The sequence below is a fragment of the Pseudophryne corroboree genome, chromosome 2, assembly GCF_028390025.1.
Source record: "Pseudophryne corroboree isolate aPseCor3 chromosome 2, aPseCor3.hap2, whole genome shotgun sequence".
Classification (NCBI taxonomy): Eukaryota; Metazoa; Chordata; class Amphibia; order Anura; family Myobatrachidae; genus Pseudophryne; species Pseudophryne corroboree.
The window spans coordinates 537,555,638-537,578,203 of NC_086445.1; the positions used below are offsets into that span (position 1 = coordinate 537,555,638).

Sequence of the window (22,566 nt, forward strand, 5' to 3'; positions counted from 1 at the left end):
GTATAATGAAGTGAGCTCCTCCTGTAGTGTACATACATAATGTAGTCTGTGACGCTGGTGGGTGTGTGCATAATGATGCGAGCTCCTCTCCTGTAGTGTACATACATAATGTATCCTGTGATGCTAGTGGGTGTGTGCATAATGAGGCGAGCGCCTCTCCTGTAGTGTACATACATAATGTAGCCTGTGATGCTGGTGGGTGTGTGCATAATGAGGAGAGCTCCTCTCCTGTAGTGTACATACATAATGTAGCCTGTGATGCTAGTGGGTGTGTGTATAATGAGGTGAGCTCCTCCTGTAGTGTACATACATCCTTGTTAATATAAACCAACACAAGAAAAAGTATTACAGTAGGTACACTATTGACCACTTAGTATAAAACGTTAAACCTTTATTGATATGTCTTAAAAATATCTATTGATATCAAATCAAACACATGTTGAAATATAAAATATATTTAGAAATTGTGACTAAAGATAGAAATGTGACTAAGACCAATAACCAATGGCTGCCGTCTGTTATTTCTTTGACGTTTAGTCTATATTACCTTTCTCCAATCTGTATCTTTAAAGTCACTTTGCATAAATTATATCGGTGTTAAATAACCGATAACCACAGTGGAGAAGATAACAGCAGCAAGCATTACGTTGTACAACAAGTGTTTTATCTGTTGGAACACTTAGCAGCACGTTCTCCATTTAATCACAAAAGATGCAGCACAGTTTTCTACCAACTGCACAGTTTTCCAGCATCTCACAGAGATAAATTGGTAAGGCTTGTGGTAGACATTCTGGCTTCCATATTTGTTCTGGGATGAGGTACAATGACCTAATCAGTTCTGGGTCTCCAGCTTTTGTCTTACCATTAGATACTGCAAGGAAGAGAAGATGATGTGTTACACAGGCTACAGAAATTACTAAACACCAATATGTTGAGGCTTTGGGGTTATAAACATATATTTCCGTTTAAAATGAATGCTTGAGCAAATATAAATAAAAAACAAGAAACTTTTCTTTTGCTATTTACAAGAACACAATCTATGTGGCACGGGATGGACGGGGTGTCGGCGGTCATGGGACCAACACCAAAATCCTGACATCGGGGGGTTGGAGTTAGGCATTAGGGTGGGCTTAGCCCTAGCCGCCACCACCCAAGGGTTAGCCCCAGCCGCAATCCCATGAGGGTTAGGATAGGGGAGTAAAATCACTTACCCCCTCAGATGTCGGGCTTTTTAATGTCGGGATGTCAGCCATGTTACCGCCGGCATCCCAATGACTGGGATAACATAACCCGTGGGGTGTTTGTATTTTCTCCCACTATTTTTTACATGTGCTCCAGCTTGCTCCCACAGTCCTCAAAAACATCCTGGCAAGTTAACGGACTGCTGACACAGTGGACCACAGTGTGCGTATGTGTGGTAGGGAATTTGAATTAAACTCTTTGGACAAGGACAGATATGAATGAATCAATATTATCTATTTATTATCCACTGCATAAAATTGTGGCAATACAGAAATATTAAAATTGTATGTATCCTTATTAACATGAATTTCAGCTGCCACATTGACTTTATTAAGCCAAGATGCAATGTCATACATAACTCCATCTTGATGGACACCGACATCATCCAAGGGCCTTTAATAAGAAATAGTTTACTAAAGAATAATTATATACAGACTCCAATATTGCCATTAAACAATGGTCCCTAAAACGAGTTTTATGGTAAGAACTTACCCTTGTTAAAACTCTTTCTGCAAGGTAGACTGGGCTCCACAAGTCTGGACAATGCGGTGTAGAGTAGGATCTTGATCAGAGGCACCAACAGGCTCAAAGCTTTGACTGTTCCCAGAATGCACAGCGCCACCTCCTCTATAACCCCGCCTCCCAGCACAGGAGCTCAGTTTAGATAACCAGCCCAATGCAGTAGCAGGAAAAGAGACAACGGTTAGAAGCCACATACACCACACTCTCACGACAAGAGAAGTGTCAGCGGCTAATGCCATATCAACCCAAAGAAGCTAAGTGTGTCAGGGTGGGCGCCTTGTGGAGCCCAGTGTACCTCGCAGAAAGAGTTTTTACAAGGGTAAGTTCTTACCATAAAACTCGTTTTCTGCTGCGGGGTACACTGGGCTCCACAAGTCTGGACAATGGGGATGTCCCAAAGCAGTTCCTTATGGGAGGGGACGCACTGTAGCGGGCACAAGAACCCGGCGTCCAAAGGAAGCATCCTGGGAAGCGGCAGTAGCGAAGGCATAGAACCTTATGAACGTGTTCCCGGAGGACCACGTAGCCGCCTTGCACAATTGGTCAAGGGTCGCACCACGTTGGGCCGCCCAAGAAGGTCCAACAGACCGAGTAGAATGGGCCGTAATGTGAACAGGAGCTGACAGACCAGCCTTCACATAAGCATGCGCAATCACCATTCTAATCCACCTGGCCAGGGTCTGCTTGTGAGCAGGCCAGCCACGTTTGTGAAATCCAAACAAAACAAAGAGAGAATCAGACTTTCGAATAGAAGCAGTTCTCTTCACATAGATACGGAGAGCCCGTACCACATCCAAAGACCGTTCTTTGGGAGACAAATCAGGAGAAACAAAAGCTGGAACCACAATCTCCTGATTAAGGTGGAACGAAGAAACCACCTTAGGTAAATATCCGGGACGAGTCCTAAGAACCGCCCGGTCACGGTGAAAAATCAGATATGGGGAACTACAAGACAAGGCACCCAAATCCGACACTCTTCTAGCAGAGGCAATAGCCAGCAAGAACACCACCTTAAGGGAAAGCCACTTAAGGTCAGCTTGAACCAAGAGGATCAAATGGAGGCTCCTGCAACGCCTCCAAAACCACCGACAAGTCCCAAGGAGCCACAGGCGGGACATAGGGAGGTTGGATACGCAACACACCCTGAGTGAAAGTATGAACATCAGGTAAAGTCGCAATTTTTCTCTGAAACTACACCGACAAGGCAGAAATATGAACCTTGAGGGAGGCCAGACGCAGGCCTAAATCTAGACCCTGCTGTAGAAAAGCCAAAAGTTTGGCTGTACTAAACTTGGAAGCGTCATAATGGTTAGATGCGCACCAAACAAAGTAGGAATGCCAGACCCGATGGTAAATCCGAGCAGAGGCCGGTTTCCGGGCCCGCAACATAGTTTTAATGACCTCTTCAGAAAAACCCTTAGCTTTTAAGACGGAAGCTTCAAGAGCCACGCCGTCAAAGACAGCCGGGCTAGGTCCTGGTAGACACAGGGGCCCTGAACGAGGAGGTCTGGGCGTTGTGGAAGTAGAAGTGGACGCTCTGACGATAGGCCTTGCAGGTCTGAGAACCAGTGCCGTCTGGGCCACGCCGGAGCTATGAGAAGCAGATTTCCTTTTTCTTGCTTGAACTTCCGAATTACCCTGGGCAGGAGTGACACCGGAGGGAACACGTACGGCAGCCGAAACCTCCACGGCACTGCCAGCGCATCCACGAATGCTGCTTGAGGATCCCTTGTCCTTGCTCCGAAGACCGGAACCTTGTGATTGTGTCGAGACGCCATCAGATCCACATCTGGAAGACCCCACCTTTCCACGAGGAGTTGAAACACTTCTGGATGGAGGCCCCACTCGCCGGCATGCACGTCCTGGCGACTGAGAAAGTCCGCTTCCCAATTCAGGACTCCTGGAATGAATATTGCCGGTAGATAGCGTTCTGCCCAACGTAGAATCCGTGAGGCTTCCTTCATTGCCAAACGGCTTCGAGTGCCGCCTTGATGATTTATGTAAGCCACTGTGGTGGCGTTGTCCGACTGTACTTGAACAGGACGGTTCTGAATCAAATGCTGGGCTAGGTTCAACGCATTGAAGACCGCCCGCAATTCCAGAGTGTTGATTGAGAGGAGAGATTCCTCCTTGGTCCACCGACCCTGCAAGGAGTGCTGCTCCAGCACCGCGCCCCAACCTCTTAGACTGGCATCTGTCGTCAACAGGACCCAGTTGGATATCCAGAAGGGACGGCCTCTGAACAATTGTCGGTCCAGGAGCCACCAGAGCAGCGACAGACGGACCTCCGGAATCAAAGAGATCATGTGAGACCTGATACGGTGAGGCAGGCCGTCCCACTTGGCTAGAATCAGCTTCTGAAGGGGGCGAGAATGGAATTGAGCATACTCCACCATGTCGAATGCTGACATCATGAGGCCCAGAACCTGCATTGCCGAATGTGTCGACACTTGCGGACGAGAAAGGAAGCAACGAATCCTGTCCTGAAGTTTCAGGACTTTCTCCTGAGATAAGAATAACCTCTGGTTGTGAGTGTCCAACAGCGCTCCCAGATGCACCATGCTCTGAGCAGGGACCAGGGAGGATTTCTTCCAGTTGATGAGCCACCCGTGGGCTTGTAGAAACCGGACCGTCATATCCAGATGACGCAGGAGAAGATCTGGGGAATTTGCCAGGATTAACAAGTCGTCCAGATACGGCAGTATCCTGACCCCTTGACGGCGGAGTACCACCGTCATCACCGCCATAACTTTGGTGAAGACTCGCGGAGCCGTTGTTAAACCAAACGCCCGAAACTGGTAATGGAGGTTGCCAATAGCGAACCTCAGGTATTGTTGATGTGACACTGCTATAGGAATATGCAGGTAAGCATCCTGTATGTCCAGGGAGACCATGTAGTCCCCCGGTTCCAAGGCCAGAACTATAGAGCGAAGGGTTTCCATGCGGAACTTGGAAACCTTCACAAATTTGTTCAGTGCCTTGAGGTTGAGAATGGGCCGGGAGGACCCATTCGGTTTCGGGACTAGAAACAGCGGAGAATAGTACCCCCGGCCCCTCTGAACAAGAGGCACCTGTACTACGACTCCTGTATCCAGGAGGGTCTGTACCACCGAATGCAGAGTGTTTGCCTTTGTCTGGTCCGACGGGACGTCTGTCTGGCAAAATCGATGAGGGGGTCGGTTTTTGAATGCTATGGCGTAACCTCGAGTGACGACTTCCCGTACCCAGGCATCTGAAGTGGTCTTCAACCATTCCTGGGTATACCCTAGAAGCCAGCCCCCCACCCTGGGATCCCCCAGGGGGAGGCCCGCCCGTCATGCGGCAAGCTTATCGGTCTTGGCTGCTGGCTGACGGGCAGCCCAGGCTCTTTTGGGCTTCGGCTTACCAGGTTTGAAAGTGCGGGCCTGCTTATGGTACGCCTGACCTTTTGCTTTACCTGAAGGACGAAAGGGGCGAAAGGACGTGCCTTTGACCTTCGACACAGAAGGAGCTGTATTAGGCAGACAGGCAGTTTTGGCAGTAGCCAAGTCAGCCACTATCTTATTTAAGTCCTCCCCAAACAGAATATCTCCCTTGAAAGGGAGTACCTCCAGGGTTTTTCTAGAGTCCAGATCCACAGACCAGGATCTCAGCCGCAATATCCTGCGAGCCAGGACTGACGTAGTAGAGGCCTTGGCTGCTAGGATACCGGCATCAGAAGCCGCCTCTTTAATATAGCGAGAAGCTGTGACAATATATGACAAGCATTGTCTAGCATGGTCAGAGGAGATTTCAGCCTCTAACTCCAAGGCTCATGCTTCAATAGCCTCTGCTTCGCCCATGTAGCTGCAATAGTGGGCCTTTGTGCAGCACCCGTAAGGGTGTAAATCGCTTTTAGACAACCCTCGACATGTTTATCCGTAGGCTCTTTTAGAGACGTGACGGTAGTGACAGGTAGAGCTGAAGAAACCACCATCCTAGCCACATGTGAGTCTACTGGAGGAGGCGTTTCCCAATTCTTAGACAGCTCTGCGGCGAGGGGATAGCGAGCCAGCATCTTCTTTTGAGGCAGAAACTTCGTACCCGGGCTTTACCAGGGTTCCTGACGTATATCCACTAGGAGGTCAGAGTGAGGTAAAACTTGTTTAATCACCTTCTGACGCTTGAACCTATCTGGTTTCTTAGGAGGAACGGATGGCTCGGGATCATCCGTAATCTGCAGAATTAACTTAATAGCCTCCAAAAGATCAGGAACATCCACATGTGAACTACCCTCCCCATCAGCCGTATCTGAGTCAGAACCTGTGGGGTCAGTGTATGTGCTATCTTCATCAGACAAGGGGGTAAATTTACTAACATTCGTAATTTTCGGAAAAAGGTCAAAGTTCAATCACGAATGACATCGAAAGTGTAAAACTGCAACTTTTTGAATTTATTACGCCTAATTTACTAAGCTGTCGTATTCGGATTTTTCATTTGTTCCGATGTCGATGTCATTCGTGTTTTTTCCCCGTTTTTTACGGCAGTGATTAGCCAAACACTGCCGACTTTATCACAATGAATCTCGGCCGGATCTGTGTGATCCGTGCTGGGGTTCATTTTTTTTTTTTTTTTTAAATAAACACTGTAAAACTTAAAAAAAAATTGCGTGGGGTCCCCCCTCCTAAGCATAACCAGCCTCGGGCTCTTTGAGCCGATCCTGGTTGCAGAAATATGGGGGAAAAAATGACATGGGTTCCCCCATATTTAAGCAACCAGCATCGGGCTCTGCGCCTGGTCCTGGTTCCAAAAATACGGGGGACAAAAAGAGTAGGGGTCCCCCGTATTTCTAAAACCAGCACCGGGCTCCACTAGCTGGACAGATAATGCCACAGCCGGGGGTCACTTTTATATAGTGCCCTGCGGCCGTGGCATCAAAAATCCAACTAGTCACCCCTGGCCGGGGTACCCTGGGGGAGTGGGGACCCCTTCAATCAAGGGGTCCCCCCCCCAGCCACCCAAGGGCCAGGGGTGAAACCCGAGGCTGTCCCCCCCCATCCAATGGGCTGCGGATGGGGAGGCTGATAGCCTTTTGTGATAATGAAAAGATATTGTTTTTTGTAGCAGTACTACAAGGCCCAGCAAGCCTCCCCCGCATGCTGGTACTTGGAGAACCACAAGTACCAGCATGCGACGGAAAAACGGGCCCGCTGGTACCTGTAGTAGTACTACTACTAAAAAAATACCCAAAAAAAGACAAGACACACACACCGTGAAAGTAAAGATTTATTACATACATGCACACAAACATACATACATACTTACCTTATGTTCACACGAGGGTCTGTCCTCTTCTCCAGTAGAATCCAAGGGGTACCTGTTGAATAAATTCTACTCACCAGATCCAGGGTCCCAGGGTCCGAGGGGCAACCATTTGTAATCCAGGTACTTGAATAAAATAACAAAACGGATACCCGAGCCACGCACTGAAAGGGGCCCCATGTTTTCACATGGGACTCCTTTCCCCGAATGCCAGAAACCCACTCTGACTTCTGTCTAAGTGGGTTTCTTCAGCCAATCAGGGAGCGCCACGTTGTAGCACTCTCCTGATCGGCTGTGTGCTCCTGTACTGAGTGACAGGCGGCACACGGCAGTGTTACAATGTAGCGCCTATGCGCTCCATTGTAACCAATGGTGGGAACTTTCTGCCCTGCGGTTGACCTAAAGTGACGTCACCGCTGAGCAGAAAGTTCCCACCATTGGTTACAATGGAGCGCATAGGCGCTACATTGTAACACTGCCGTGTGCCGCCTGTCACTCAGTACAGGAGCACACAGCCGATCAGGAGAGTGCTACAACGTGGCGCTCCCTGATTGGCTGAAGAAACCCACTTAGACAGAAGTCAGAGTGGGTTTCTGGCATTCGGGGAAAGGAGTCCCATGTGAAAACATGGGGCCCCTTTCAGTGCGTGGCTCGGGTATCCGTTTTGTTATTTTATTCAAGTACCTGGATTACAAATGGTTGCCCCTCGGACCCTGGATCTGGTGAGTAGAATTTATTCAACAGGTACCCCTTGGATTCTACTGGAGAAGAGGACCGACCTGCGTGTGAACATAAGGTAAGTATGTATGTATGTTTGTGTGCATGTATGTAATAAATCTTTACTTTCACGGTGTGTGTGTCTTGTCTTTTTTTGGGTATTTTTTTAGTAATAGTACTACAGGTGCCAGCGGGCCCGTTTTTCCGCCGCATGCTGGTACTTGTGGTTCTCCAAGTACCAGCATGCGGGGGAGGCTTACTGGGCCTTGTAGTACTGCTACTAAAAACAATATCTTTTCATTATCACAAAAGGCTATCAGCTCCCCCATCCGCAGCCCATTGGATGGGGGGGGACAGCCTCGGGCTTCACCCCTGGCCCTTGGGTGGCTGGGGGGGGGGGACCCCTTGATTGAAGGGGTCCCCACTCCCCCAGGGTACCCCGGCCAGGGGTGACTAGTTGGATTTTTGATGCCACGGCCGCAGGGCACTATATAAAAGTGACCCCCGGCTGTGGCATTATCTGTCCAGCTAGTGGAGCCCGGTGCTGGTTTTAAAAATACGGGGGACCCCTACTCTTTTTGTCCCCCGTATTTTTGGAACCAGGACCAGGCGCAGAGCCCGATGCTGGTTGCTTAAATATGGGGGAACCCCTGTCAATTTTTCCCCCATATTTCTGCAACCAGGATCGGCTCAAAGAGCCGAGGCTGGTTATGCTTAAGAGGGGGGACCCCACGCAATTTTTTTTGAGAAAATAATCACTTTCCCACCCCTTCCCACTGATATACATGCACGGATCTCATGGATCCGTGCATGCCTATCCAATCACGGGAAAAAAAAGCAGGTCTGTTTTTTTTAAGCACTTTTTTACGAGTTGTAATTTTTCACGGCAGTGTTTTGTTTTTTTTTGCTTTGCACTTCTTAGTAAATGACCGAGATTCATACTTAAACAGCCGCGTTTTGACCGATGGTGTATTCATTTGTATTTTTTTTGTTGGACTTCCATAAAATTACGAATGCCCTCATCACTGCCGTGATTATTGCTTAGTAAATTACCGAGATGACACTTTGATGAAAAAACGGCATCTCGGTCAAAATCGGGACCTTAGTAAATTTACCCCAAGGTGTCAGTGACAGCAGTGGATTGTGAGGAGACGAGCACTCGCTTAGAGGGCCTCTTGGACTTAGGCGAGCATTGGTCAGACTTTTTAGTAGTCAGGGACTGGTTCAACTTCTTTAATTGAGCAGATAAATCGTCCGCCCACGGCGGGTTAGCTGCAGGGACCACATACGGTTGTACCGGCATTGGGGGTCCCATAGGGGGTGTTAGTTTATGAACTAGCGTATGCAGAAGCAAGGAAAAAGCGGCCCACGGAGGGTCAGTATGTGCCTCCGTTGCCACAGTCCCACTGGGGGGCAAGGAGCCCCCAGAACCAGAGCCCACAGCTGCTATATTCTCCCCATATGTGCCTGTGGCTTCAGCAACACCAGCAGTGTGTTCCGCCCCAGAACCGTTACCCTCAGAAGCAGACATGATATAACTTGCAGTATGAGGTAACACAGTACAATTATTAGCAGCACTATATCCCTAAACCCAAACCCCTGTGCAGTGTAGTCAGCACCAGCAGAGATAAAGGAGAGATATGGTGACTAAATCACAGAGAAAAATACGTAATACAGTATATCTTTGTGAAAATAAGAATTTACTTACCGATAATTCTATTTCTCATAGTCCGTAGTGGATGCTGGGGACTCCGTAAGGACCATGGGGAATAGCGGCTCCGCAGGAGACTGGGCACATCTAAAGAAAGCTTTAGGACTATCTGGTGTGCACTGGCTCCTCCCCCCATGACCCTCCTCCAAGCCTCAGTTAGGATACTGTGCCCGGACGAGCGTACACAATAAGGAAGGATTTTGAATCCCGGGTAAGACTCAAACCAGCCACACCAATCACACCGTATAACCTGTGATCTGAACCCAGTTAACAGCATGATAACAGAGGAGCCTCTGAAAGATGGCTCACAACAATAATAACCCGATTTTTGTAACAATAACTATGTACAAGTATTGCAGACAATCCGCACTTGGGATGGGCGCCCAGCATCCACTACGGACTATGAGAAATAGAATTATCGGTAAGTAAATTCTTATTTTCTCTAACGTCCTAAGTGGATGCTGGGGACTCCGTAAGGACCATGGGGATTATACCAAAGCTCCCAAACGGGCGGGAGAGTGCGGATGACTCTGCAGCACCAAATGAGAGAACTCCAGGTCCTCCTCAGCCAGGATATCAATTTTGTATAATTTTATAAACGCATTTGCTCCTGACCAAGTAGCTGCTCGGCAAAGTTGTAAAGCCGAGACCCCTCGGGCAGCCGCCCAAGATGAGCCCACCTTCCTTGTGGAGTGGGCATTTACAGATTTTTGGCTGTGGCAGGCCTGCCACAGAATGTGCAAGCTGAATTGTACTACAAATCCAACGAGCAATAGTCTGCTTAGAAGCAGGAGCACCCACAGCTTGTTGGGTGCATACAGGATAAACAGCGAGTCAGATTTCCTGACTCCAGCCCTCCTGGAAACATATATTTTCAGGGCCCTGACAACGTCTAGCAACTTGGAGTCCTCCAAGTCCCTAGTAGCCGCAGGCACCACAAATAGGTTGGTTCAGGTGAAACGCTGAAACCACCTTAGGGAGAAACTGAGGACGAGTCCTCAATTCCGCCCTGTCCGAATGGAACATCAGATAAGGGCTTTTTTAGGATAAAGCCGCCAATTCTGACACGCGCCTGGCCCAGGCCAGGGCCAACAGCATGACCACTTTCCATGTGAGATATTTTAACTCCACAGATTTAAGTGGTTCAAACCAATGTGACTTTTGGAACCCAAAACTACATTGAGATCCCAAAGTGCCACTGGAGGCACAAAAGGAGGCTGTATATGCAGTACCCCTTTTACAAACGTCTGAACTTCAGGGACTGAAGCTAGTTCTTTTTGGAAGAAAATTGACAGGGCCGAAATTTGAACCTTAATGGACCCCAATTTCAGGCCCATAGACACTCCTGTTTGCAGGAAATGTAGGAATCGACCCAGTTGAATTTCCACCGTCGGGCCTTACTGGCCTCGCACCACGCAACATATTTTCGCCAATTGCGGTGATAATGTTTTTGCGGTTACATCCTTCCTGGCTTTGATCAGGATAGGGATGACTTCATCCGGAATGCCTTTTTTCCTTCAGGATCCGGCGTTCAACCGCCATGCCGTCAAACGCAGCCGCGGTAAGTCTTGGAACAGACAGGGTCCCTGGAGCAGGTCCCTTCTTAGAGGTAGAGGCCACGGATCCTCCGTGAGCATCTCTTGAAGTTCCGGTTACCAAATCCTTCTTGGCCAATCCGGAGCCACGAATATAGTGCTTACTCTTCTCCATCTTATCAATCTCAGTACCTTGGGTATGAGAGGCAGAGGAGGGAACACATACCCTGACTGGTACACCCACGGTGTTACCAGAGCGTCTACAGCTATTGCCTGAGGGTCCCTGGACCTGGCGCAATACCTGTCGAGTTTTTCCCAACGGTTTATAATCATGTGGAAGACTTCTGGGTGAAGTCCCCACTCTCCCGGGTGGAGGTCGTGCTGAGGAAGTCTGCTTCCCAGTTGTCCACTCCCGGAATGAATACTGCTGACAGTGCTATCACATGATTTTCCGCCCAGCGAAGAATCCTTGCGGCTTCTGCCATTGCCCTCCTGCTTCTTGTGCCACCCTGTCTGTTTACGTGGGTGACTGCCGTGATGTTGTCCGACTGGATCAACACCGGCTGACCTTGAAGCAGAGGTCTTGCTAAGCTTAGAGCATTGTAAATGTCCCTTAGCTTCAGGATATTTATGTGAAGTGATGTCTCCAGGCTTGACCATAAGTCCTGGATATTCCTTCCCTGTGTGACTGCTCCCCAGCCTCGCAGGCTGGCATCCGTGGTTACCAGGACCCAGTCCTGAATGCCGAATCTGCGGCCCTCTAGAAGATGAGCACTCTGCAACCACCACAGGAGGGACACCCTTGTCCTTGGTGACAGGGTTATCCGCTGATGCATCTGAAGATGCGACCCGGACCATTTGTCCAGCAGGTCCCACTGGAAAGTTCTTGCGTGGAATCTGCCGAATGGGATTGCTTCGTAGGAAGCCACCATTTTACCCAGAACCCTTGTGCATTGATGCACTGAGACTTGGCTCGGTTTTAGGAGGTTCCTGACTAGCTCGGATAACTCCCTGGCTTTCTCCTCCGGGAGAAACACCTTTTTCTGGACTGTGTCCAGGATCATCCCTAGGAACAGAAGACAAGTCGTCGGAACCAGCTGCGATTTTGGAATATTGAGAATCCAACCGTGCTGCAGCAACACTACCTGAGATAGTGTTACACCGACCTCCAACTGTTCCCTGGATCTTACCCTTATCAGGGAATTGTCCAAGTAAGGGATAACTAAAATTCCCTTCCTTTGAAGGAATATCATAATTTCGGCCATTACCTTGGTAAAGACCCGGGGTGCCGTGGACCATCCATACGGCAGCGTCTGAACTGATAGTGACAGTTCTGTACCATAAACCTGAGGTACCCTTGGTGAGAAGGGTAAATTTTGACATGAAGGTAAGCATCCTTGATGTCCCGAGACATCATGTAGTCCCCTTCTTCCAGGTTCGCAATCACTGCTCTGAGTGACTCAATCTTGAATTTGAACCTCTGTATGTAAGTGTTCAAAGATTTTAGATTTAGAATCGGTCTCACCGAGCCGTCCGGCTTCGGTACCACAACAGTGTGGAATAATACCCCGTTCCCTGTTGCAGGAGGGGTATCTTGATTATCACCTGCTGGGAATACAGCTTGTGAATGGCTTCCAAAACTGTCTCCCTGTCAGAAGGAGACATCGGTAAAGCCGACTTTAGGAAACGGCGAGGGGGAGACGTCTCGAATTCTAATTTGTACCCCTGAGATATCACCTGAAGGATCCAGGGGTCTACTTGCGAGTGAGCCCACTGCGCGCTGAAATTCATTGAGACGGGCCCCCCACCGTGCCTGATTCTGCTTGTAAAGCCCCAGCGTATACTGAGGGCTTGGCAGAGGCGGGAGAGGGTTTCTGTTCCTGGGAACTGGCTGATTTCTGCAGCCTTTTTCCTCTCCCTCTGTCACGGGGCAGAAATGAGGAACCTTTTGCCCGCTTATCCACGAAAAGACTGCGCCTGATAATACGGCGTCTTCTCATGTTGAGAGGCGACCTGGGGTACAAACGTGGATTTCCCAGCTGTTGCCGTGGCCACCAGGTCTGAAAGACCGACCTCAAATAACTCCTCCCCTTAATAAGGCAATACTTCCAAATGCCGTTTGGAATACGCATCACCTGACCACTGACGTGTCCATAACCCTCTACTGGTAGAAATGGACAACGCACTTAGACTTGATGCCAGTCGGCAAATATTCCGCTGTGCATCACGCATATATAGAAATGCATCTTTCAAATGCTCTATAGGCAAAAATATACTGTCCCTATCTAGGGTATCAATATTTTCAGTCAGGGAATCCGACCACGCCAACCCAGCACTGTACATCCAGGCTGAGGCGATTGCTGGTCGCAGTATAACACCAGTATGTGTGTAAATACATTTTAGGATACCCTCCTGCTTTCTATCAGCAGGATCCTTAAGGGCGGCCATCTCAGGAGAGGATAGAACCCTTACAAGCGTGTGAGCGCTTTATCCACCCTAGGGGGTGTTTCCCAACGCACCCTAACCTCTGGCGGGAAAGGATATAATGCCAATAACATTTTAGAAATTATCAGTTGTTATCGGGGGAAACCCACGCATCATCACACACCTCATTTAATTTCTCAGATTCAGGAAAACTACAGGTAGTTTTTCCTCACCGAACATAATACCCCTTTTTGGTGGTACTCGTATTATCAGAAATGTGTAAAACATTTTTCATTGCCTCAATCATGTAACGTGTGGCCCTACTGGAAGTCACATTTGTCTCTTCACCGTCGACACTGGAGTCAGTATCCGTGTCGGCGTCTATATCTGCCATCTGAGGTAACGGGCGCTTTAGAGCCCCTGACGGCCTATGAGACGTCTGGACAGGCACAAGCTGAGTAGCCGGCTGTCTCATGTCAACCACTGTCTTTTATACAGAGCTGACACTGTCACGTAATTTCTTCCAACAGTTCATCCACTCAGGTGTCGACCCCCTAGGGGGTGACATCACTATTACAGGCAATCTGCTCCGTCTCCACTCATTTTTCTCCTCATACATGTCGACACAAAAGTACCGACATACAGCACACACACAGGGAATGCTCTGATAGAGGACAGGACCCCACTAGCCCTTTGGGGAGACAGAGGGAGAGTTTGCCAGCACACACCAGAGCGCTATATATATACACAGGGATAACCTTATATAAGTGTTTTTCCCCTTATAGCTGCTGTATAGTTAATACTGCGCCTAATTTGTGCCCCCTTCTCTTTTTTAACCCTTTCTGTAGTGTAGTGACTGCAGGGGAGAGCCAGGGAGCTTCCCTCCAACGGAGCTGTGAGGGAAAATGGCGCCAGTGTGCTGAGGAGATAGGCTCCGCCCCCTTATCGGCGGCCTTATCACCCGTTTTTTTATGTATTTTGGCAGGGGTTAAATGCATCCATATAGCCCAGGAGCTATATGTGATGCATTTTTTTGCCATCCAACGTGTTTATTATTGCGTCTCAGGGCGCCCCCCCCAGCGCCCTGCACCCTCAGTGACCGGAGTGTGAAGTGTGCTGAGAGCAATGGCGCACAGCTGCAGTGCTGTGCGCTACCTTGTTGAAGACAGGACGTCTTCTGCCGCCGATTTTCCGGACCTCTTCTGCCTTCTGGCTCTGTAAGGGGGCCGGCGGCGCGGCTCTGGGACCCATCCAAGCTGGGCCTGTGATCGTCCCTCTGGAGCTAATGTCCAGTAGCCTAAGAAGCCCAATCCACTCTGCACGCAGGTGAGTTCGCTTCTTCTCCCCTTAGTCCCTCGATGCAGTGAGCCTGTTGCCAGCAGGTCTCACTGAAAATAAAAAACCTAAACTAAAACTTTCACTAAGAAGCTCAGGAGAGCCCCTAGTGTGCACCCTTCTCGTTCGGGCACAGAGATCTAACTGAGGCTTGGAGGAGGGTCATGGGGGGAGGAGCCAGTGCACACCAGATAGTCCTAAAGCTTTCTTTAGATGTGCCCAGTCTCCTGCGGAGCCGCTATTCCCCATGGTCCTTACGGAGTCCCCAGCATCCACTTAGGACGTTAGAGAAAATCCTATATTAAATAACACCTGACGCACCAAGCCCCCTCAGGTTATAGAATATAGGGATAGCAAGTTGTGTGAAAGACACGAGATGGACACCACTCAGCTATCAATGCACACACAAATAGTCACAGTTTGTACAATGCAGGGGTTATTACAGACAATAATACTGCACTGGACTAGCTTACACAGCTATATAGTCAATAGATATAACACTACACAGTAAGAAACTGGATGTATATCACAGGGTAATTGTACTATAATCCCCTGACTAAATGCACTCTTTCTTACTAACCCTGACTAAAAAGGCAGGTAGAATACTTAAGTGTCATGTAAAGTCACAGCACTGACAACCAGGCGACTTTACATAGGAGGATTTGCCCAAGCAGTCCCAGGAACAGTGAGCTGAGGAGTAATGGCGCCGCAGACACTGACAGGGAGTGAGAAAAGACAGATGCAGCTCCAGGGCGGGAACACTTGCTGGAAATGGCGCCCTGGTGCTGGGGGAGGGGCTTCAGGTCTAAGCCTTATCCCCCTTGCTGGCAAAACCACCGGGTACTGTGGGCGATATTAAAATCGGTTTTAAGAGAAAACCTGACCTGCGCCCATGCCCTGGTGATCTAGTGGGATCGCCTGTATCCACAGTGTCCACCGCCACTGACCGCACCGGATCGCGAGCGGGACCCACTTACCACCTCCCGAAGCGCGGCCACGCGATCCTGGAGAGCCCCAGCCGTGTGTGCCGAACGTGAAGTAAACCGGAGCCTCCGCTGTAGGTACCCGGCAACCAGAGCTCGGGAGTGTACAGCGCCGCTGGGGAGAGCTGGAGCTGCAGCAGTGAATGTCACAAGACATTTACCACCGCTGCTGTCCTTGAAGTCTTCACTTTTTACCTCATAAAAAGCTTTTCTCAGGGCTGCTTGGAGCAGCCCCTCTGTTAAGTGCCTGCTTACTGCAGCACCAACTGACAAACTGACCTCCTGTGCTGGGAGGCGGGGTGATAGAGGAGGCGGCGCTGTGCATTCTGGAAACAGTCAAAGCTTTGAGCCTGTTGGTGCCTCGGATCAAGATCCTACTCTACACACCATTGTCCAGACTTGTGGAGCCCAGTGTACCCCGCAGCAGAAATATGTATTACACTGCAATAAGAAAGGTAACTGGGCTCATTGGGAGACAAGCCAGATACAGATGTGTCCTCATACATTTAGCCTCAATACGCCATGCAACACAAGATGCTTGGGGTGAGTGAGCCGCCAGGTCCTGTGCAAATCTGCTAACATCGGGCGTCTTTTTTGCTGTAAATGCGTCACAATTAAATGGGCCTAGAACGCACAAGGAGACTGTGCTGAGTAACTGATATATGACCGTTGCATAATGTGTGTGTGACTGAGTCTGTATACGGAGCAGAAAAGAACTTGTATTGGACAATAGCTGCTACACCCCAACAGAGTTGCCACGGACATTTAACTTATTTCTGCGCTCTTTTTCCCCCTCTACAAAATGCAGCCTGGCTAAATGCTTTGAGACTTCAGCAAGGAAAGGGTTAAGAACATTTTCTATGCTATAGCTGTCATGCGCTTGGAAAGTTAACAGCCGTGTGCCGAGTCTGTTGGCAGTTGGGCGGCGGCCATTTTAGGAGGATGGGCAGAGTGGAACAAGACCTAGAAGCAGAAGGTGCTGAGCTGATTTGGTGGTGTACATGGTGACCAAAGGAGACTCCTTACCTGATCTTCAATAAATCAGAGTCCAGCAGCTGACAAAGAGAGTGTCTATGGAGTGGTTACGTCAGGCCTTAGGCAAAATAGCCACTTCTAGTGAGATCCAGGAGCCCCATTGCAGATTATACATTCTCACACTCCATAGTAGCAGTCTCAGTAATTGCTGAATGATCTAATTGACTGTCACAAACTCCCTGCTGAAATACCCTGGTATACTAGAGATCACAGTTTCATACAGTAAATTAGCCAGTTTCTATAGTACCAACACCCTTTATGAGACTGATAAGAGCCATCAAATAGCAGTAAGCACCTCTGCGCAGAAGCGGACAGTCAAGTGCTGCAGTTTTCTCAGCACACAGCCAGATCTTTGTAGCGCAGTAAGGAACAATACTGTCTTAGTTACACAGACAGCTTAAAGGATTCAGGACTCAATATCACAGGGGCCTGCAGCTAATGTACTGCTCTCAGTCAGACAGTGTAAATGTAACAATTGAGTACAGTATCCTTTCTCTATCGTCCTAGTGGATGCTGGGGTTCCTGAAAGGACCATGGGGGAATAGCGGCTCCGCAGGAGACAGGGCACAAAAAGTAAAGCTTTTTCCCGATCAGGTGGTGTGCACTGGCTCCTCCCCCTATGACCCTCCTCCAGACTCCAGTTAGATTTTTGTGCCCGGCCGAGAAGGGTGCAATCTAGGTGGCTCTCCTAAAGAGCTGCTTAGAGAAAGTTTAGCTAGGTTTTTTATTTTACAGTGATTCCTGCTGGCAACAGGATCACTGCAGCGAGGGACTGAGGGGAGAAGGAGTCAACTCACCTGCGTGCAGGATGGATTGGTTTCTTGGCTACTGGACATCAAGCTCCAGAGGGACGATCACAGGTACAGCCTGGATGGTCACCGGAGCCACGCCGCCGGCCCCCTTGCAGATGCTGAAATCAGAAGAGGTCCAGAATCGGCGGCTGAAGACTCCTGCAGTCTTCTAAAGGTAGCGCACAGCACTGCAGCTGTGCGCCATTTTCCTCTCAGCACACTTCACACGGCAGTCACTGAGGGTGCAGGGCGCTGGGAGGGGGGCGCCCTGGGAGGCAAATGAGTACCTATAAAGGCTAAAAATACCTCACATATAGCCCTAGAGGCTATATGGAGATATTTAACCCCTGCCTAATTTTTCTAAATAGCGGGAGACGAGCCCGCCGGAAAAGGGGCGGGGCCTATCTCCTCAGCACACGGCGCCATTTCCTCTCACAGCTCCGCTGGTCAGGACGGCTCCCAAGTCTCTCCCCTGCACTGCACTACAGAAACAGGGTAAAACAGAGAGGGGGGGGCACATTTATGGCGATATTTTGATATAACAAAGCAGCTATAAGGGAGCACTTATTATAAGGCTATCCCTGATATATATATAGCGCTTTTGGTGTGTGCTGGCAAACTCTCCCTCTGTCTCCCCAAAGGGCTAGTGGGTCCTGTCTTCGTTAGGAGCATTCCCTGTGTGTCTGCTGTGTGTCGGTACGTGTGTGTCGACATGTATGAGGACGATATTGGTGTGGAGGCGGAGCAATTGCCAAATATGAGGATGTCACCCCCTAGGGAGTCGACACCAGAATGGATGCCTTTATTTATGGAACTACGGGATAGTGTCAACACGCTAAAGCAGTCGTTTGACGACATGAGACGGCCGGACAATCAATTAGTGCCTGTCCAGGCGACTCAAACACCGTCAGGGGCTGTGAAACGCCCTTTGCCTCAGTCGGTCGACACAGACCCAGACACAGGCGATGACTCCAGTGGTGACGGTGACGAATCAACCGTATTTTCCAGTAGGGCCACACGTTATATGATTTTGGCAATGAAGGAGGCGTTACATTTAGCTGATACTACAGGTACCACTAAACAGGGTATTATGTGGGGTATGAAAAAACTACCTATAGTTTTTCCTGAATCAGAAGAACTAAATGACGTGTGTAATGAAGCGTGGGTTGCCCCTGATAAAAAGCTGATAATTTCAAAGAAATTATTGGCATTATACCCTTTCCCGCCAGAGGTTAGGGAGCGCTGGGAAACACCTCCTAGGGTGGACAAGGCGCTAACACGCTTATCTAAACAAGTGGCGTTACCCTCTCCTGAGACGGCCGCACTTAAAGATCCATCAGATAGGAGGATGGAAAATATCCAAAAAAGTATATACACACATGCAGGTGTTATACTACGACCAGCTGTAGCGACTGCCTGGATGGGCAGTGCGGGGGTAGTTTGGTCAGAATCCCTGATTGAAAATATTGATACCCTGGACAGGGACAATATTTTACTGTCGTTAGAACAAATAAAGGATGCATTTCTTTATATGCGTGATGCACAGAGGGATATATGCACACTGGCATCACGGGTAAGTGCTATGTCCATTTCGGCCAGAAGAGCTTTATGGACGCGACAGTGGACAGGCGATGCGGATTCAAAACGGCATATGGAAGTTTTGCCGTATAAAGGGGAGGAGTTATTTGGAGTCGGTCTATCAGATTTGGTGGCCACGGCTACAGCCGGGAAATCCACCTTTCTACCTCAAGTCACTCCCCAACAGAAAAAGGCACCGACTTTTCAACCGCAGCCCTTTCGTTCCTTTAAAAATAAGAGAGCAAAGGGCTATTCATATCTGCCACGAGGCAAAGGTCGAGGGAAGAGACAGCAACACGCAGCTCCTTCCCAGGATCAGAAGCCCTCCCCGGCTTCTACAAAAGCCTCAGCATGACGCTGGGGCTTCTCAAGCGGACTCGGGGACCGTGGGGGGTCGTCTCAAAAATTACAGCGCGCAGTGGGCTCACTCGCAAGTAGATCCCTGGATCCTGCAGATAATATCTCAGGGATACAGGTTGGAATTAGAGACAGATCCACCTCGCCGTTTCCTGAAGTCTGCTTTACCAACGTCCCCCTCCGAAAGGGAGACGGTGTTGGAAGCCATTCACAAGCTGTACTCTCAGCAGGTGATAGTCAAGGTACCTCTTCTGCAACAAGGGAAGGGGTATTATTCCACTCTTTTTGTGGTACCGAAGCCGGATGGCTCGGTAAGGCCTATTCTAAATCTGAAGTCCTTGAACCTGTACATAAAGAAGTTCAAGTTCAAAATGGAGTCACTCAGAGCAGTGATAGCGAACCTGGAAGAGGGGGACTTTATGGTATCCTTGGACATCAAGGATGCGTATCTCCACGTTCCAATTTACCCCTCACACCAGGGGTACCTCAGGTTCGTTGTACAAAACTGTCACTATCAGTTTCAGACGCTGCCGTTCGGATTGTCCACGGCACCTCGGATCTTTACAAAGGTAATGGCCGAGATGATGATTCTTCTTCGAAGAAAAGGCGTATTAATTATCCCATACTTGGACGATCTCCTAATAAGGGCGAGGTCCAGAGAACAGCTAGAGATGGGATTAGCACTGTCTCAGGAAGTGCTAAAACAGCACGGGTGGATTCTGAATATTCCAAAATCCCAGTTAATGCCGACAACTCGTCTGCTGTTCCTAGGGATGATTCTGGACACGGTTCAGAAAAAGGTTTTTCTCCCGGAGGAAAAAGCCAAGGAGTTATCCGAGCTTGTCAGGAACCTCCTAAAACCAGGAAAGGTGTCTGTACATCAATGCACAAGAGTCCTGGGAAAAATGGTGGCTTCTTACGAAGCAATTCCATTCGGCAGATTCCACGCAAGAATTTTCCAAAGGGATCTGTTGAACAAATGGTCAGGGTCGCATCTTCAGATGCACCTGCGGATAACCCTGTCTCCAAGGACAAGGGTGTCTCTTCTGTGGTGGTTGCAGAGTGCTCATCTATTGGAGGGCCGCAGATTCGGCATACAGGATTGGATCCTGGTGACCACGGACGCCAGCCTGAGAGGCTGGGGAGCAGTCACACAAGGAAGAAACTTCCAGGGAGTATGGACGAGCCTGGAAACGTCTCTTCACATAAACATTCTGGAACTAAGAGCAATATACAATGCTCTAAGCCAGGCAGAACCTCTGCTTCAGGGAAAACCGGTGTTGATCCAGTCGGACAACATCACGGCAGTCGCCCATGTGAACAGACAGGGCGGCACAAGAAGCAGGAGTGCAATGGCAGAAGCTGCAAGGATTCTTCGCTGGGCAGAGAATCATGTGATAGCACTGTCAGCAGTGTTCATCCCGGGAGTGGACAACTGGGAAGCAGACTTCCTCAGCAGACACGATCTTCACCCGGGAGAGTGGGGACTTCATCCAGAAGTCTTCCACATGCTGGTAACCCGTTGGGAAAGACCAATGGTGGACATGATGGCGTCTCGCCTCAACAAAAAACTGGACAGGTATTGCGCCAGGTCAAGAGATCCGCAGGCAATAGCTGTGGACGCGCTGGTAACGCCTTGGGTGTACCAGTCGGTGTATGTGTTTCCTCCTCTGCCTCTCATAACAAAAGTATTGAGAATTATACGGCAAAGAGGCGTAAGAACGATACTAGTGGTTCCGGATTGGCCAAGAAGGACTTGGTACCCGGAACTTCAAGAGATGATCACGGAAGATCCGTGGCCTCTACCTCTAAGGAGGGACTTGCTTCAGCAGGGTCCCTGTCTGTTTCAAGACTTACCGCGGCTGCGTTTGACGGCATGGCGGTTGAACGCCGGATCCTAAAGGAAAAAGGCATGCCGGAAGAAGTCATTCCTACTTTGATTAAAGCAAGGAAGGAAGTAACCGTGCAACATTATCACCGAATTTGGCGAAAATATGTTGCGTGGTGCGAAGATCGGAGTGCTCCGACGGAGGAATTTCAACTGGGTCGATTCCTACATTTCCTGCAATCAGGATTGTCAATGGGTCTCAAATTGGGATCTATTAAGGTTCAAATTTCGGCCCTGTCGATTTTCTTTCAAAAAGAATTGGCTTCAGTCCCTGAAGTCCAGACCTTTGTTAAGGGAGTGCTGCATATACAGCCTCCTGTGGTGCCTCCAGTGGCACCGTGGGATCTCAATGTGGTTTTGGATTTCCTAAAATCTCATTGGTTTGAACCACTAAAAAAGGTGGATTTGAAATATCTCACATGGAAAGTGACCATGCTTATAGCCCTGGCTTCTGCCAGGAGAGTGTCAGAATTGGCAGCTTTATCTTACAAAAGCCCATATCTGATTTTCCATTCGGACAGGGCAGAACTGCGGACTCGTCCGCATTTTCTCCCTAAGGTGGTGTCAGCATTTCATCTGAACCAGCCTATTGTAGTGCCTGCGGCTACAAGTGACTTGGAGGACTCCAAGTTACTGGACGTTGTCAGAGCATTAAAAATATATATTGCAAGGACAGCTGGAGTCAGAAAATCTGACTCGTTGTTTATATTGTATGCACCCAACAAGATGGGTGCTCCGGCGTCTAAGCAGACGATTGCTCGTTGGATCTGTAGCACAATCCAACTTGCACATTCTGTGGCAGGCCTGCCACAGCCTAAATCTGTAAAGGCCCACTCCACAAGGAAGGTGGGCTCATCTTGGGCGGCTGCCCGAGGGGTCTCGGCATTACAACTTTGCCGAGCAGCTACGTGGTCAGGGGAGAACACGTTTGTAAAATTTTACAAATTTGATACTCTGGCTAAGGAGGACCTGGAGTTCTCTCATTCGGTGCTGCAGAGTCATCCGCACTCTCCCGCCCGTTTGGGAGCTTTGGTATAATCCCCATGGTCCTTTCAGGAACCCCAGCATCCACTAGGACGATAGAGAAAATAAGATTTTACTTACCGATAAATCTATTTCTCGGAGTCCGTAGTGGATGCTGGGCGCCCATCCCAAGTGCGGATTATCT

At 49.2% G+C, this 22,566-nt stretch overlaps 1 protein-coding gene across 2 annotated transcripts in view; it reads right to left on the bottom strand.

Moving 5' to 3' along the window:
- Window positions 1-370: 370 nt before the first annotated feature.
- The window catches only part of IQCC (IQ motif containing C), a 132,577-nt gene continuing 110,381 nt past the window's right edge, over window positions 371-22,566 (bottom strand). For both annotated transcript variants that reach the window (XM_063957179.1, XM_063957180.1), the window contains exon 6: window positions 371-871. In XM_063957179.1, coding sequence (XP_063813249.1) covers window positions 833-871 — 39 coding nt within the window. In that variant the 3' untranslated portion in view covers window positions 371-832. The remainder of the gene's footprint in view (window positions 872-22,566) is intronic.